Source organism: Ambystoma mexicanum, chromosome 9 (genome assembly GCF_040938575.1).
Source record: "Ambystoma mexicanum isolate Mex_15411 chromosome 9, UKY_AmexF1_1, whole genome shotgun sequence".
Lineage (NCBI taxonomy): Eukaryota > Metazoa > Chordata > Amphibia > Caudata > Ambystomatidae > Ambystoma > Ambystoma mexicanum.
In genome coordinates this window covers 1551783441-1551800789 of record NC_090931.1, presented here as the reverse complement: position 1 = coordinate 1551800789, position 17349 = coordinate 1551783441, and the positions used below count along the sequence as shown (strand labels likewise).

General features: G+C 50.3%; 1 protein-coding gene across 1 annotated transcript in view; it reads right to left on the bottom strand.

Moving 5' to 3' along the window:
- The window catches only part of LOC138489502 (zinc finger protein 345-like), a 124781-nt gene that overhangs the window by 48841 nt on the left and 58591 nt on the right, over positions 1-17349 (bottom strand). The window contains exon 2 of the mRNA XM_069617244.1: positions 7501-7921. Coding sequence (XP_069473345.1) covers positions 7501-7921 — 421 coding nt within the window. The remainder of the gene's footprint in view (positions 1-7500; positions 7922-17349) is intronic.

The following is a 17349-nucleotide window of genomic DNA, read 5'->3' as shown; positions in this document are numbered from 1 at the left end:
TCCTATGAATCCTAAAAATGCCTGTATCTATTTTCTGTTGCTTGGCATGGCCAATCACATGATCGCCTCCACTTTGTCCACTTGGGGTTTTATGACTCCTCGGCCCACCAGGTAACCCAAATATTTCGTCTCCCTTGAGGCTAATATGGTTTTCTTTGGGTTGATGTGTAGTCCGGCTTCTTCAAGAGCAGACATCACTTTTTCCAGGTGACTTGAGTGATCTTCCCATTATCGGCTGAAAACAATGTCATCCAGATATGCTGAACTAGACGGGGCGTGTGGGGCTACAACCTTGTTCATCAAGGCCTGAAAAGTTGCTGGTGCCCCGTGTAAGCCAAAAGGCAGCACGGTGAATTGGTATGGGCCTGTTGGTGTATAAAAAGCAGTTTTCAGCTTGTCCTCCTGTCTTAAGGGAATCTGCCAATACCCTTTTGTTAGATCGATCGTACTGATATATTGTGCTGAGCTCAGCCGTTCTAACAGTTCATCAATCCGGGGCTTTGGGTAGGCTTGATATGTCGAGATTACATTTAATTTTCTGTAGTCCATACAGAATCTGGTTGAGCCGTCTGGTTTGGGTACCAGTACGATTGGCGACGACCAGTGACTAGTTGATGGCTCGATAACTCCTAGGCGTAACATCTCTTCCACCTCCTTTTGTATGGCCGCTCTTTTTCATTCCGGTAGTCTATATTGTCGAATCCGAACTGTTTGGGTCGGATCAGTATGGATCTCATGTTCCACCATGGTCGTCCTTCCAGGGTAGAATGAAAACATGTGTTCCATTGATTGGAGGTGTGTCTCCAGTTCCTTTCTTTCGTTAGGGCTGAGTTGCGCGCCCCACTGTACCGCATTGTATGCTGAATCTGATCCTTTCACCTGTAAGTGATTTACGCTTTGTCCATCTGTTTCAGCTTCCCTCCATTCCTTCAAGAGGCTAATATCGTAGTTCTGGGATTTCTCCTTTCTATCTGGTTGTTCCACCAGATAGTTCACGGGGCCTAGAACGGCTGAGATTTTGTAAGGTCCTCGATATTGGGCCAACATCTTATTTTGTGTGGTTGGCAACATAACCATTACTTTGTCACCCACTTGAAAAGTCCTCGCCCTGGCATTCCTGTTATAATATTTTTCCTGAGAGGTTCTCTCGTGCCAGTTCTCGCATTTTGGTAAGATGAGTTCTCAGATCTATTACGTAATCTGTGAGGTGGGTCTCTTCCTCCTGTTCTTCCCATTCGGTTTTGGCTATGTTGAGCATGGTCTTGGGTCTATGCCCGAACAATAACCCAAAAGGAGAAAACCCTGTGGATGACTGTGGGGTGTCCCTCAACACCATCAACACCCAAAGCAACAATCGGTCCCAATCTTTATCAGTAGGTGCTGTGACCCTTTTTAGCATCATTTTGATTGTTTTATTATACCGCTCCACTAACCCATCAGTCTGCAGTGATAAATGGAAGTACGTATTTGTTTAATGCATAGTTGTTGGCACACTTTGTGCATTACCCCTGACACAAAATTATGTCCCTGATCGGTCATGATCTCTGTTGGTAATCCTACCCTGGCAAAAAATGCAACCAGTTGGTTACATGCTCGATTTGAACTTAAACCCCTCATAGGAAAAGCCTCAGGGTATCTAGTGGCATAGTCCACTACGACCAGTGCTATTAGCACCATGGTTGGTGCCAATGTTGTAACGAGTCCGCCATGGTGGAATGATATGATATATGATATGATATGGTATTTGTAACGCGCCTATACACAAGTGTTTCAAGGCGCGATGGGGGAAATACTGCCCCATTCCAAGGTTGGCGGGGCGGTATTTCCCCATTTCACCATGGCCCATCCCCATTTTCTCCCCATAGGGCTCAATGGGACTGGGGAAGGCGCTAAGTACGGTACCGCAAATTGCGGTACCGTAATTAGCACCGAGGTCCCTTTGCGGCACCCTACTTTAACGGCTGGTAAAACCAGCCGTTAAGGTCGGGTCCCGCAAAGGGACCTCGTAATCAGGCGTTAAGGGTTTAACGGCGCCAACACCTTTTACGGTGCCGTTAAACCCTTAACGCCAGGGTCGTAATGACCCCCAATGGCTTCAGCCAACATAGGTCGTGGTGTTGGCAAACCCATTGTTGCATCGTCGCTGGTAGTCCCTCAACAAACTGTTCAAGTTTGATTTTGTCCATGATTTCCTGCACCCGCTTTAGCCACTTGTGACTTAGATCATGGATTCTATAATATAATTGTCTTGGTGTTTCTCCGTTGCATAGTCGGGTTTCCCTTAGCCTGGCCCTAAAAGCCTCTTCGTCGACACCCATCCTTTCCAAGATGGTTTTCTTAATGTCTGCGTATGTTGCATCTCCTGCTGGATTGGCAGCCTGATAAGCCCCTTGCATGGGACCCGTCAATAACTGAGCAATGAGGTGCCCTCTCTTTTCCACTGGCCATTGGGAATTTCGTGCCACTCTTTCGAAATTCGTGAAGTACCCCGGATCTTCTCCTTGCTGAAACCTCTGTAGGACATTGGTCAGGGTTATGCTTGTACCCCTTGTTACTGCCATGGTTTCAGTGATCTGTTTGAGGGCATCTTGGGTTGCCACCTGCAACTGTATGACCTGCTGTAGCGCCTGCCGGACCGTCTGCGCTTGATGTGCCTGGACCTGCATTGGTTGTTGCAGCTGTTGCTGTCCATCAGTTACGGCTTTTATGGTGGCCTCCATGGCATTCTCCAATCCCACTTCTGACATCAAAATATGTAATGGAACACGCTGGACTGGTGTTCTTCTCAAAGAAAAAGTAGTCTTTATTGACTTAAATGAAAAAAATGACAGGATCTTAATTCTCCTTAATGTAGTCCAAAGTTAGTTTAGCTTTTGGGCTTCTTAGAGGATAGGGCAGGAACCTGGGACTAATCCTCGTAAGCCCAATGGAACGCTGCAGCTTCTTCTTCGCCTCCGTCTCTGTTCTGCAACAGAAGGGAGAAGTGTCCGTTAGTCCCTTCTTGCTGTTTGCCTTAAATAGGGGCTGGAGTCCTCTAGTCCAATCAGGGCCCACCACACAGTGTTTGCTTGATAAACCCACCCAAGCCCCGCCCCCTTCTTTCCTGAATGCCATCCGCCACAATGGAATCAGCATGGGTGACTCGAGGGGACTGCCTTTTGGAAAAACATGACAGGTGTTATGGGTAAGTTACAATAAGCATTTTTAAATGCTACATGATGTTCAAGTATTCGTGTGTTCTTTCGTTTTACTCGACGACATTCTGATGGCAATTCATATGGGGTTCTCTCCCTTCCCAGCGTCCCAGTGTTGTGACAGTGTCCCTGCCATTTAACTACCATCTATCTCCGGCTCGCCGCACTGAGACCCACTCTCTCCTTTCGGCTGGGGCTGTAATGTAGACTCTGCCTTTTCTATCAGCTAGCACTTCCGCCGTTGTTTCTTTGCCTTCCACTTGAACTTGCCCGCTTTTACTGTTCTTTCCAGGGTTACTCGTCTCTACACCTGTTCTTCGGGTGGGTATTCCGTCCATGTTATGTCCTTACCCCACCAAGTGTTTTCCGTGTCTTCATCGACCGCCCTTGTGTTTACAGCGTATTCTCTTTGTACGGAGTCCGGGTTGAGCCCCTGCGCATGACTAAGGTTTTTATAGTCATACCTAAACATAGCTAAGGCCCCAAAATGAGCTTTTGGTCTGATGTTTGACTGTTACTCTCATCCGCCAACGCACTTGCCGTCTACTTATGCATTGGCGGCTGCGCTGCAGGAGATGGAGCGGATAGTTCTGTCATGTCTCCTCCAGCGCAGGTTATCGGTCTAGTGGTTCTCAACATGGTGACCGCTGGGAGGTACTTAGCTTCCACACCCCCAGTGGTCGTCGCGTTGCAACCCCTGCTTGGCGTTCTCGCTCTCTATGGGTTTTGACGATAATGTTTCTTGTTTTGGCCACCTTTGGCCATCTCTTTCTCTCAGGTTAGGCCCTCTCGCGGACCGTATCCTTTCTCGCTCTACTTCTGCCCGCTCCTCCTTACTTCGGCACTCCCTCCTCTTTTCCCACGTCCCGAGCCTCTTTGCTGCAGCAGGCTCCTGTTCCTCCCTGTCCTCCTCCACCTGCAGTCATCCTCTCTGGGCGGCTCCACGCTTCTCGTCTAAGGACAGCGGTGTCCTTTCAGCTCACTTTCCAGCTCAGTACCTGTCTTCTGCATTGGGCGTTCGCTTGGTGTGGCCCCCAGCTACACTTCAAAGTACAGCGGTTCCCATTCCGCTCACTCACCAGCTCCAGCCTGCCTCTTCCGGCACACCGACTCCCAGGAATTCGACCATCTCCAAGCTCCTGGACCAACACGGACTGCAGGCACTGTCTCTCAGCTCTCCGACTCGCCAGAAGGGTTTTTTCCACCCGCAAAGGCTTTTTCCCTTCTACACGGCCTGACCACGGGAAGGGGCCCCAGGACTGCTGTTTACTAGCATTCACTGTGGCTTCCTCCCGAGGCAGGGATACCTTGCACAAGAGGGAAAAGGATTACCTGTCCCACCGACAGCTACAATTTTAAAGACCTTGAATCAGGTGAGGAGAGTGGGGAGGAAAGAGGGTTGGAGGAGATTCAAGAACAGGTTAGTTACACACAGCACTTTGCCACACTATCATTTGTGTGGCTTGCACTTTATTTTTTCTTGCCACCCTATGTTCTGGTGGCACACACAGCTTGTATGGCAGCCCATGTAAGGGGACGACTGCAGGCTAGTTTGATGGAAACACCCTGACATGGGGCAACCTCCCTGCAAAGTCGGCAGATTAGAGCTGTGTAACAATTGCTACAAACAAAGAGTGAAGTAAGTGTTCCAGGGATGGCTTGAGGGCAAATCAAATAAACAGGTGAGCGTTAAGTGCATCACTGCAGTGGGAATGGTCTAATAGGAGCATAGCCATAGAAACTAGCAGGGTTGACGCTATCTGCATTAACATTGAGGGGTCTGGTGAGCAAGGCCAGTGCTATTGCTGCCAGTTTAGAAGCCTCACTTCCTATTGTTGTTCTAAGAATGGGCCAGCTCATGTCTTTTAGCAGACCTTCGGTTCCCAGTCCATTGGAATTATGCCATTCCACAAAGACTGCATGCTTACACGCTCATCAGCAACGCATCCTTGCTCTACCTCTGAAAGTTGACTATGACACCCATGTGGCGCCCCAGGTTTATTATCGACCGAGCAGCATTGTCTTGCTAATCCTCCCCCAGGCTTGCTGAAAAGGGACCAATGAAACACTTTTCTTGGGCATCCCTATCTACTATTTTTTCCCTCTACACAAGATACTCAATTTCACACCCTGCATCATCTACAATCTTGCCCGCTCTTCCCCAACTTCATCACCTCCACGCTGGCTGGAGGTCTATGCAGAACCAGGTCCTATTGAAATTTCAAACTCCCGTTTACAAATGACAACACAAGCTTGTACTCTAATATCTATCTGACAGTATCTTCCGCTACTCCCCTTCCTGCATCCTCTGATTCAGCGCCACTGTGATCCAGACACCCTGTGCACCTGCTCACCTTCACATCTTCCCCCTCTACCCCAGCACAGGAACTCCTTACCTCCCTATTTCAAAACTATAACATCCACTACTCACGCGTCACTTCAAAAGAAGCAAAGTAGGTCCCGTAATCTGTCACCACAATTCTCCCCATCCCCCAGCTCCACTCTATTCTGCTAACAGCAACTCTGGGTCCTTCCTGTCACTCGGATTACCATATGTATGATATCATATTTTGTCCCTGATCCATGTACTTATTTCCAGAGTATTTTAGGGCTGCATGGGTCTACCCCCAGTTTTACAGTTCATCAAGAGTTTGGCTGTCGGTTTTTTGGTGATCTGGCCGTATCCGTATCGGCCAGCCATTGGCTCAGAATTTGGGGGAACACTAAAGCTTTTTTGACCCAGGAAGGAATGAGTTGCTTGGTGTCTAGAGACCTTTACTCAAAACTCCCATGGCTCAGATATGTGAAAACAAGGTTGTCGAAGCGGGGGTAGATTATCAAAACCATAGGCCAACTCTGCTGTCTCTCGTGGCTTCAAGGTCTGCGATTGACCAGAATAGAGTTTTTGGAGCTTATGAAGCCAGCTAACAGGACTCTTCTGATAATTACGTCCCTCGACCATCAAAAATATCTGAGCCTTGCCAATTACCCGTCCCATCGCTTTCCCGTCTCAAGGGCCCGTTTTAACTGTATACATCTGAGAGCCGTAACGTTGGTTTGGTCTAAAGGGAGAGTGGATCAGTCATGTGCCTTCTGTGGGGTGTCTCAAGAAGACCTAGCTCACTTTTTCCTGTGTTGTCCTATCTTTGCACTGATCAGAGATCAAACATTGAAGCCTGTTTTGCAGGGCCGGGGCTTTCGATGTTATCAGCCTGCACTGTATTATCTCTTACGGCCAGATTCGGCTCAGGTGGGGTGGGCCGTTGTGACGTTCCTAAAGCGTGCCTCGTCATTAAGAGAACTCCTATTTAATTGTGACTGTTCATGATTTCACAGTTCTGCTCTGAGGTTTTAAGGGTGATTTTAATGTTTTATGGATATTATGATGTCATTTGTAGTGTTTTTATGGTATGCTGTCTTGCCGAAATAAACTTCATTTGATTTCCACGCCTAAAGTGGGGAAAGTTCTTCCACAGCATTTTCCTAATGTACGACACCTGCTATTGACTTCTGTGTACTCACTTCCTCAGTGTTTCTGGTTGAAGTACACTACTCCTTCAATACGTAGAACTACAAACTTGCTGTCACTTGATCTAACCCACCTTCTCCAGATTTAGGATTGTAATGGGAAGGACCGGCCCTAGAGGACTTGTCCTCCCTCCTTATGCCGGGCGAGGGATAGGGGGCTGGTAACCTGAAGAGTAGGGCAGTGCATTGTGCTCTCACTCCACTGCAAATGGCTGCCCAATGGCCTTCGAGGGGGAAAAGCCTCCTCAAGTGGTCAAACATATCCCTCCCTCTAACTCTACTTCTTAATACATGTCACTACTTTTCTTTCTGAGTGATTAGTCAGGAATTTCAAGTTGCAAGCTGCTAGTCAGGCATTCAAAGTCACTTGCCCCCCCAATTCGCTAGATGTGCACAGCCCAGAATTTCTTACTCATCAAGAATTATCACTCGCGTTTGCCTAGCGACAAGCGCAGATTTTGAGGCTGCAATGGTTGGACTGAGAAAATGGTAAAACCTACCTCCTACTGAGTGCTTATTGGTCCACACATGGCTGAAAATGAGCACTCATTGGTTACACCTAGCACAATGAGTGCTCAATAGACAGTATAAATGCCATGTTACTTTGAATAGCCACCTTTTACAAAGGAAATGAGAAGAGGTGTTTGCCTCTCAGTCTGTTCTCGGTCATGCAACTTACTGTGCTACCCTCTAAAATTACATGATTACTGTACTTTGTCTCAAGAAAAAGCCAACACATAAAAGCATAATACAGAAATGTAATGCATTTACTCCTCACCTGGTGCCGAGCTTTCAATCCTCCTTCCTTCAGAGTCCTGAGCATCTCTGGCAAATATTTCCTCATCTTCAGAGTTCAAACACTTCTGAAGTTCTCCATCCGAACCGTCTTGCTCGTCCTCAGTCTTCACTCGGTTCATTGATCCATTACAATCCTGGGCAGGTAGTTCCTGCCCAACCACAACTGTCACCCAATCCTCGGAGCTCTCACAATTCCAGGAAGTCTCCTCTTTCTCCTCTTTAACCTTAACCTGGATGATGGGGTGCAGCCAATCACTGGAAGATGGACCCTCTTCTTCAACCTTCATTTGCTCCATGGAGGTGCCCCAATCCTGGACTGAACAGTACTGCCCTTTATTGGCCTTCACCTGGCCCACGTCACTCTGGAAATTCTTAGCAGATGGTTGAAGGCCTTCTGTAATCTTCAACGTGTCCACGGAAGAGAAGGAAGAAACAGAGGAAAAGAGAAAAAAAGAGGCATTGTTCTACAATGTATTTTTATTCTTTTAAACTTGTGACAATCTAGAAGAAGGACTACTGTTGTTGAATAAGCCCCTGGGAAGAATGCTATCTGAAGGCACAGACTGTCCTATTACGCACACAACACTTCATTTAGGTTTTCACGACTTATTGAACTACTTCTCCCACAAACCTCGTGGTCATGTGTCACAGCCCATCAACCAATCATTTAACCCTAGTCTCTTTCAATGGCTCCTCCTTTCGTCAGTCTTAAGGACATGCCTCACTTGAGGGCACAGTATGTTAGAGGGTGATTAATAAGTACATTGCGTGATTATTTGATGTAGAGCTCTGAGGGCAACTGGGATGAGCCTCTCATCACAGCCCTGGTTGGTGTGGTAATCCTGGTACCGCTGCAGTGTTGTTGTGATTTTACTGGGCACCGACTGCACCCGGCAGTTTCCTTACTCTGAACAGGGACTCTCCATCGCCAGGACAGCACTATGATGAAGTGGTCTCCCTGGACCTGGATAATCAGGTTACAAAGAGGAAAATGTGCCATCACACGCCACGTGAAGCTGGGCCCATACATGGCGTGGGGAAGATCCCCTGGCTAACCACCATGCCACAGAGGCCATTTAAGCCTCTACTTCTGAACCCCATAGTGAACCCTGGTTCCGAGGAAGTGTTGAGGAGGCCCCTTGAGGCTCCAGACACGAGAACCACTCGGGCATCCTAGGCTCCTGTGTGCAGAAAGAAATGTCATGTGGAAGAACATTTAAACTGACCTTGGTTTGAGTAATGGAACAGAACACTCTCCTCTCATCCAAACAAATGGGAGAGGCAATGCTTGCACCCATGATCCTGGGGCCTGACAACTGCATTTGCACACGGAAGCAGAGGCTCAGTGATGCTGATCCAGCAGCTGGCATGCTCAGATCAGACATCCAAGATGGCAACTGGCCTCTATGCAGGCTTTATCAGCCTGGCAGCGAGTGGGCGGGTGGGGTGGCACAGACTGACAAATTTACGTCAACAAACTCCTTCCAATCAACAGCATACCAAACCCGCCAAGGGCACATCTCGTTAGGGTGTGCATAAAGGGTAGAGAATGGGCATTTTAAAGCTTGAGGGGCTAGAGCACGAAGCATGAGTGTTAGAAGACAGTGAATATTCAGAGACGATTGGACACAGATGTAAAAACCGGAGGTGGGGTCTGTACTTCTGCTCTCTATACAGCAGAGGAGAGGCACAGAGGACCCCAGCCAAGATTCTCTATTATTGGTATCGTGGTCGAGCAATCAAGGCCTAGCTTCTCAGGAGGTGATGAAGGCTGGTTCTTAAGTACATTGTAGTCCCCAAGCCCCCACAAAGGAATGTGGGGGCTTGGGGACTACAAATGTCCGCACACTGTATTAATTAAAACAGTCTTTATATAATTAATATTCAAGGTTATGTACAATATCACGATAACTCACTTTGTGCTCAGTAGATCTACAATGGTAAATATACAGTTCTACGTGGTACCACAATTACTATTAGATCTCTTTAAATTGCATCAACTGTACGGTTAAATGTCACACAAATCAGTTCGTAAAGGAAACCAACAAACGATATAAGAGGAAAGCAGTTGGTTAGAAAAATTGGCAGAGTACTGGCCCCTACCGTTAGACACAGCTCTGTGTGGAGACCCCCCTCCACCTGAGCAACCTGTAGAATAAAGATATACCACAAGCCCAGTCCATATATTGTTCACAAGAGTCTTTCCAATAGTTCAGCAAACCCAAAGTACCTGGTGTTGTAGAGTTCCTCACCGGGAAATCGACGGCCCTTCTTGAGTGCACTCCCTTTAAGGCAGGAGCCACGGGTCGTCGAACGTCCAGCGAGGAACACAGTGAACTACGGCAGTGAAGTGACGGGGAATCGTAAATGTCCTGCAAGGAAGAGGTATGCGGGGCACCTCGATGTCGATCGTTCTGGACTGCAAAGAGTTTGAAGAACTGTGGCCCAGCAAGGGCGTCGAGTCGTCGGTGTCTCTGTGGTCTTTGGGTGGCGGGAAACCCACCGGCAGATGCTCCTCAGCGCATCGCTGGCCTGGCCTTCTCCGGCGGGATAATGCGGGCAGCGGTGTGGACGAGCGCGTTCGTAAATTGAAAGTTCTTAAGCAATGGGAGCACAGTGGTTCCGGTCGGCGACGGCGGCGGACAACAGTCTGGGTGCTCCTCTTTGGGATTCCGCAACAGTCCCCATCTCCGATTGGCAGCCTCTCGTAGGTCTGTCTACCAGGGAGCTTTGGCAAAGATCAGCTGGTGCACGATGGTCTCTCGTAGCTCGGGAAGAGGGCGCCTTACCAGGTCCTCTCTGGGTCAGTCCTTGGAGACACAGCAGCTTTCAGATTGATGAAGAAGGACAACAGCAATTCTTCTCTTCCAGCATGGCTTCAAGGTCAAGCTTCAGTTACTCCAGTTACTCTTCAGCTTCTGAACATGAATTCTAGCAGTGAGAGGCCCCCAGATATACTAGTTGATCTCAAATTCATTCTGCTGGGTCACACTCAGGCAACCAATCGGTCAGAAGGGCATTCATGCAGGCAGGCAGGCATCCAATCAGGTGCATAGTGCATTCAGGCCATTCACTTCTCTCCAGACACTCGCAACAATGTATGCGTACTGGGACATGTACCCTGCCATTCAACACTCCACAATGCATTCATACCAGTTTCGGGCAGGGCTGTCTCAGTTATTGTGTCAAACACCAGATACAAGACATCCACAACACAGAATGCGTATTCGTTACACACTCCATTCACTCAGGTCCCACCCACAGGGTGTACCCACAACATACAGTCACTGGGAAGGCTCCAGCCAGTCTGGCCTGGACTTCACAATAACACCATATATGGAACTTCCACCCAACAGCCAGTCAGGTGGAAGGGACAGAGTCAGGGCTTCCCAGGACTTTGGGAAAACAATAGAAAGCAAGAGGCCACAGGGGCCATCTTGTTTCCTATCAGGAATCAACTGATTCCAAAGGCAGGGCCTGGGTATCCCAAAATGGAGGATACTCAGAGCACCGGTCAAATTCAGCAAGGAGCTGCCACCAGCCCAACCCTGCTCTGTGGGCCAAACACAGGTGCCCAAAAACATACACTAGGGGCACAGAGTTGTGCCCCCACCCATGGGTGCCATAAGGGTATCCCATGGGTCTGTACACCAAACCAAAAGAGAGAGCTGCACCGCCAGAAGTCCCACATGAACTCCTGCACAGAAAACATGACAGAACACACAATGAAAGGCAATAAAGGGCAAGGATACAGAGGGCCTGTCCCTCCGATGCATTGCCAGCATCACAACAGAGGACTGGAGTGGCTGAGAAGAACAAGTTACTTACCCCTGGTAATGTTCTTTCGACTGGATGTTTTCCCCACGTATTCCTCACCTTTGATATTCAATATCCAGTTTTAGGTAAAAAAAAGAAAAAAGAAAAATCGGCAGAGGGTGCTGTGTGTCGATGGCGTTGACTCGAGGATGATATATAGCACGTACAGCGCCCATTGGCTTCAGTTCAGTTTTGTTTTACAGAAGAAATACCTGCATAACCACGGGAATGACCATACTCAGTCTTGAAGGAACGAAAGCTGTAATAGCATGGGAAATTCTACTGTGGTGTAGGTTGAGAGGGCGACGAGGAATACGTTGGGGGAGCATCCAGTCGAAAGAACGTTACAGTTGGTAAGTAACTTGTTCTTCGAATGGATTGTGCCCTCCCACGTATTCCTCATCTTTGATAGACTCCCAAAGCAGTGTTGGATTTGATGGAGGGTGTAAGAATTTCAGTTCCTTAAAGGCTTTCATGAACTGAGTGCAGGACAGCTTTTCCAAAGCTCCCACCCTGACCGAGGGAAGATTCCAGGAAGTAATGATTTGTGAACCTGTGAATTGTAGACCACGTTGCTGCCTCACAAATACTTTTAATCGGTACACCCCTTTGCAGAGCTGTAGAGTTATCCATGCCCCTGGTGAAATGGGCCCTTAACCCTTCCGTAGGAGCCTTGCCTGCAAGTCTGTAACATTCCAAAATTACCAGAATGATCCACCTGCATAAGGTCTGTTTTGCAACAGCCTGACCCACCTTGTTGCCTGTATAGCCAATGAAAAGCTTGTCATAAAAACAGAGCTTTGACAGTCTAGATATATAAAAGCACAGAGCTCTGAGATCTCTCCTCCTCCTTATACCAGGAAGATTTGTGGGATAGAAAGAAGGTAAAACAACGTTCTGTCCTAAGAGAAAGTCAGAAATGATCTTGGGTAAGAATGAAGGCTTAACCCTCAGAACATCCCTATCCTTTTGGAAGATAGTAAAGGGTGGCTTAGATGAAAGTACCTGCAACTCGCTCACTCTACGGGCTGGTGCCCGAGCTACCAAGAGAATGGTTTTAAAGGTTAACAACCTTAAAGGTTCAAGACGTGCGGGGGGCGTGGCTTGGACGGCCATGTAAGAGGTCGCACTCTGGAGGAGCTCCGCTGATCCTGTTTTGATCCTGATGGAGGGGCACGTCCACGGGGGCCGGCCGACGTTGGAAATCGATGTCCAGGTGTGTGAATGCCACCACTGCATCCTGTGAAAGTTTGGGACGCCCAGAGGGCTCAGAAACTGAAATATTTGTGATTGACTGGGACGAGCCCTGGGCAGGCGGACAAGACAAAATGGCGGCGACACGTTGCGAACACCGAGGATCATGAAGTCAGTGTCGCGATCACGAGTGCTGGACCTTTGCGTCCCTCTGCTCGGAGACTAAAACATATGAGTGCCGCTTAGGACGCACGGTGGCCCAGCGAGCGGGGGTGTCGAACGGATGTGGATGTAGCGACAGGACCGTGGGCCTGGTGGTCGGAGTGCTCCGGGCGTGTTGGATGCCCTATGGTGTGGTGGGTCAGGCTTTGGACGTTGGGTGGCGTGACTCCCCCTCGGTGACTGCCGACTTATACAACATTATGACCACGAGAGGTGTTAAACCCAAGGCCAAACAGCCCACGATGGAGGCCTACGCCAAGTCCCCCCCAGGGGCGGAAGGAGGCAAGATCAAAGAGACCCCCGTGACGACCGCGGAGTCACCTGGCACGATACAGGAGGTGCTGGCGGCGATTGCGGACTTAAAAGTGTCATGGGAGGCCAAGCTGGGCCTCGCCATGAAGGAACTACAGGAAGGCTTAAACCTCAAGATCGGTGCCGTCCAGGAGGAGGTGAATCTGCTTAGGCTGGATGTGAGGGCGGTCTCGGAACGAGCGGGGGCCATCGAGAAGGAGACGGCCACGAACACGGCAGATTGCGCTGCTCATAAAAAGGAGCTACACGCCCTTGTGCAACGGGTGGGTAACCTGGAGGACAGAGCGGAGCAGGCGGAGGGACGTGCCAGACGCAACAATATCCGTATCGTGGGCCTACCTGAAGGAACCGAAGGGCCTGACCCGACGGAATTTGTGGAATCCATGCTTTTGCAGGAGATTACAGGCGGGGTACTGACCCAGGGGTTTGCAGTTGAGAGAGCTCATAGGGCCCTAACCAGGAGGCCGCCTCCCGGGGCCCCCCCGCGACCGGTGATCGCGAAAATTCTGAACTACCGTGACCGCGAAAAGATTCTTGAATTCTTTCGAAAAGGGGGAACGATTGACAGAGGATCGGCCAAGATTACGGCCTACCCAGACTACAGGCTACAAGTACAGCGGAGTCGGATGCACTTCGGAGCGGTGAAAAGGAGACTTCGTGAAGCTGGCCATCGCTATATGCTACTCTACCCGGCCAAATTGAAAGTCTTCTACAGAAGCAGATCCCTGTTTTTTGAAACACCAACTGAGGCGATGGACTGGCTAGACGCGCTGGGCAGTCCTCAATAATCGGACATCTAGGCAGAGACTACGGAAGATAAGTAGCTTGTGGCTGGGCTGCCTGGGGCAACAGGGCCAAGACATTGGGACTTGAATATAGTCATTGGTACGATATGTGATGCGTATGATGTGGTACTGACTGGCTGGCCCGTAGGGCGTGCCTACCCGTGGTCACTTGATTGCGAGCTCCAAGAGGCTTCCTCTGTCCCCAATAGTAATATATCTAGTTAGTTAGGTCGCTGTTAGATCGGCGACGCCCCGCGGGGTCCTATCCCTTGCAAACGGGATAGGACCAGACGCGGGTGGGCCTGAGATCCAGGGATGGAGCTGGGCCTTTGTTGGGATGGGAGGGGTTGTTTGCTGTGGTGTGTTGTTGGTAAACAGGGAGGGGGGATGGGGATCAAGGGCGGAAGAGCCGGCGGAGTGTTAGACCAAGGGGGTATTGTGGGGAGGGCGGGGCTGAATACAGATCAAACCGATGGCATCGGATAGTCTTCGCATAGTTACCTGGAACGTCCGAGGCCTTAATAGTTACCTCAAGCGAAACAAAGTCATGCTATACCTGAAGAGGATGCGGATAGACATAGCCCTACTACAAGAGACCCACCTCACTAGGGAGAAATTGGAGGTGGTCACAAGGAAGTGGAAGGGCAAGGTAGTGGGTGCCACGTACTCGGCGTATGCTAGAGGGGTCATCACCTGGGTGGCGCCGCATGTGCCGTTCCGGGTGCTCGACTCGATAGTGGACCCGGAGGGTAGAATGGTGGCGATAACGGGACTCCTAGAGAACAGGGAAGTACACATCCTCAACCTGTATGCCCCCAATCATGATACTGCAGCCTACTTTAGATCCCTCTATGGCAAACTTGGCCCCTTGATAGGGGGCGCGATGGTGTGGGGTGGGGACTTCAATTGTGTCTTAGATCCCAAAATTGACCGGTCTGTAGACACCAAAAGGAAAGTGTCGCCAGCGGCCAAGGCGCTCGGGACATTGCTAGGAGACTTGGGACTGGTGGATGTGTGGAGGAGACTCCACCCCACGGAGAGGCAGTATTCGCATTATGCGGCGCCATACGACTCATACACGAGATTGGATTATGTGTTTGGAACCGCCGAGGTAGCGAGCGAAATAGTGGAGGCGGAATACAAAGCTCGAGTATTGTCGGACCATTCGCCCCTGGTGGTAGAGTGGCGACACCAACCCCCTAGGCCTCGGGTCCCCACATGGAGACTCCGGGCGGAAGCACTGCAGGATGAGGGTTTCCGGGAGGACCTGAGGGTTGCCATCGGGGAATATTTCGAGATAAACACGGGCAGTGTGCGTTCTACGGGAACTCTGTGGGAGGCCTTTAAGGTAGTGGTACGCGGTGTGGCCATCTCTAAATCCAAGGGTCTTCAGGGGGGTATCGAGAGGGAGCTTCGGGACACCGAAAGGGAACTGGAGAGCCTGGCTCGTCTTGAGAATGCCACACAGGTAGACAAGACAAGGATGAGAGACCTTCAGGTGGCGTGCAGCGCTCTTTGGGACAGACTATGTAGACTGAACCATAGGAAATACACTGAGAGGCTGCACGCGGGGGGCGACAAGCCAGGCAGACTGTTGGCCTGGCTGTACAAGAGTGAGTCCCCCCCGAGCGGTTATCCATGAGATCCGTGGTGAGGACGGTGGCCTTCGCAACACTCAGGATGGGGTGAACGAGGAATTCCTCAAGTTCTACAAACGTTTGTATGAGGACACTGGGGAGGACAGGAGCCAGGACATCCTGAACACACTGGAAGACATTGGTCTCCCCACCCTAGACGACCTGGAGCAGGAGGAACTGGATGCCCCTATCACTTCTGATGAGCTGGAGGTGGTGATCCGGGGCCTCCCCACGTGTAAGGCACCTGGGGCGGATGGCCTGCCTGGTGAGTTTTACAAGGCGTACGTGCAGGAGCTGCTGCAGCCACTGCTGGCCTTGTTTAACGAGGCATACGAACAGGGTGAACTCCCGTTGTCCCTTCGCGAGGCCATGATTGTCCCATTACTGAAACCAGGCAAGGCGGCTGTTGAGTGTGGATCTTATAGACCTCTGTCTTTGCTAAACCAGGACAGCAAAATACTCACGGCGGTGCTGGCCAACAGGTTGAAGAAGGTGATTGGCAAGCTGATCCACCCGGATCAAACGGGATATGTCCCAGGCAGGAATATCAGTGATAACCATAGGAGGCTGCACCATGTCATTGACCATACTAAGGACGACACGGGCGAGATGGCGGTGGTATCGCTGGATGCGGTCAAGGCCTTCGATTCAGTGAGATGGCCTTGGCTGAAAGCGGCCCTGCAAAGATACGGCGTGGGCGCCGGTTATATCAGATGGGTCCAGTTGTTCTATAGCAGCCCGGTGGCTAGGGTCAAGACTGGGGCCACAATCTCGGATGCCTGGCAGCTTAGTAGGGGGACCAGGCAGGGATGCCCTTGGTCACCCATGTTATATATACTTGCGCTGGAACCACTGGCGATATGCCTGCGGCAACAATACGGAGAGGTGGGCATTAATACTGCCAGCGGCAGCCACTTAACATCTCTCTATGCGGACGATATGCTGCTGTACCTCCGCTACCCGGAGGAGAACCTGCAGTACGTACTGGAAGTACTGGATCATTACGCCGTCCTCTCGGGCATATCAGTGAACCCCGGGAAGTCTAGCCTGTTCCCGTTGGGCGGGTACAGGGACGTCCCGTTGGAGAGGCTGCCTGTGTTGCCAATACCATGGCGGACCGACACGTTTAGGTACCTGGGGGTAAATATTTACCACCGGCCCGAGGCGGTACACAAGCATAACACAGAGAGAGCCATAGAGGGGGTCAAGAACAGCATGACATTCTGGTCCAGATTGCCCCTGTCCATGATGGGGAGGGCGGCGTTGCTGAAAATGGTAGTCCTTCCAAGACTCCTGCATTTTTTCGTGAACGTCCCGTATTTGATCCCTAAGAGCCTATTTGTACGACTTCATAGTATGTGTAGGGGCTTCGTGTGGGGTAACTCCAGGAATAGGGTGGCCCTGTGGAAGCTCCAGAACCCGTGTGAGAAGGGGGGTATAGGCTTGCCCAACTTCGAACTATATTATTTGGCGGGACAACTGTTGTACGTGGCCAGGTGGTTGTCTGATGAAGATTCGGCGGAATCTAGGTTGCTGCGTGAGGATGCGGCCCCATACTTCCTGAGAGAGGTGGTGTGGATACAAAGGAATAAACTGAAGGGAAGAGGGTGGCTGTTGAGGTTGGGATGGGAGGTCTGGCACAGAACATGGAAATTGATGGGGGAGCCAGAACCACTATCTTGGCAGGTCCCGCTGGTGGCCCTGTGCGAAAACGACACCCAACTGTTTCACTCTGTTCGTAGGTACTGGGAGCTGGTGGGCCTGGCCACGCTTGGGGACATATGGAGAGAGGGGGAGGCGCTGGACTTTCAAAAGTTGCAGGATGAGACGGGGGTGCACAGAGGCCAGTACATCACCTATGCC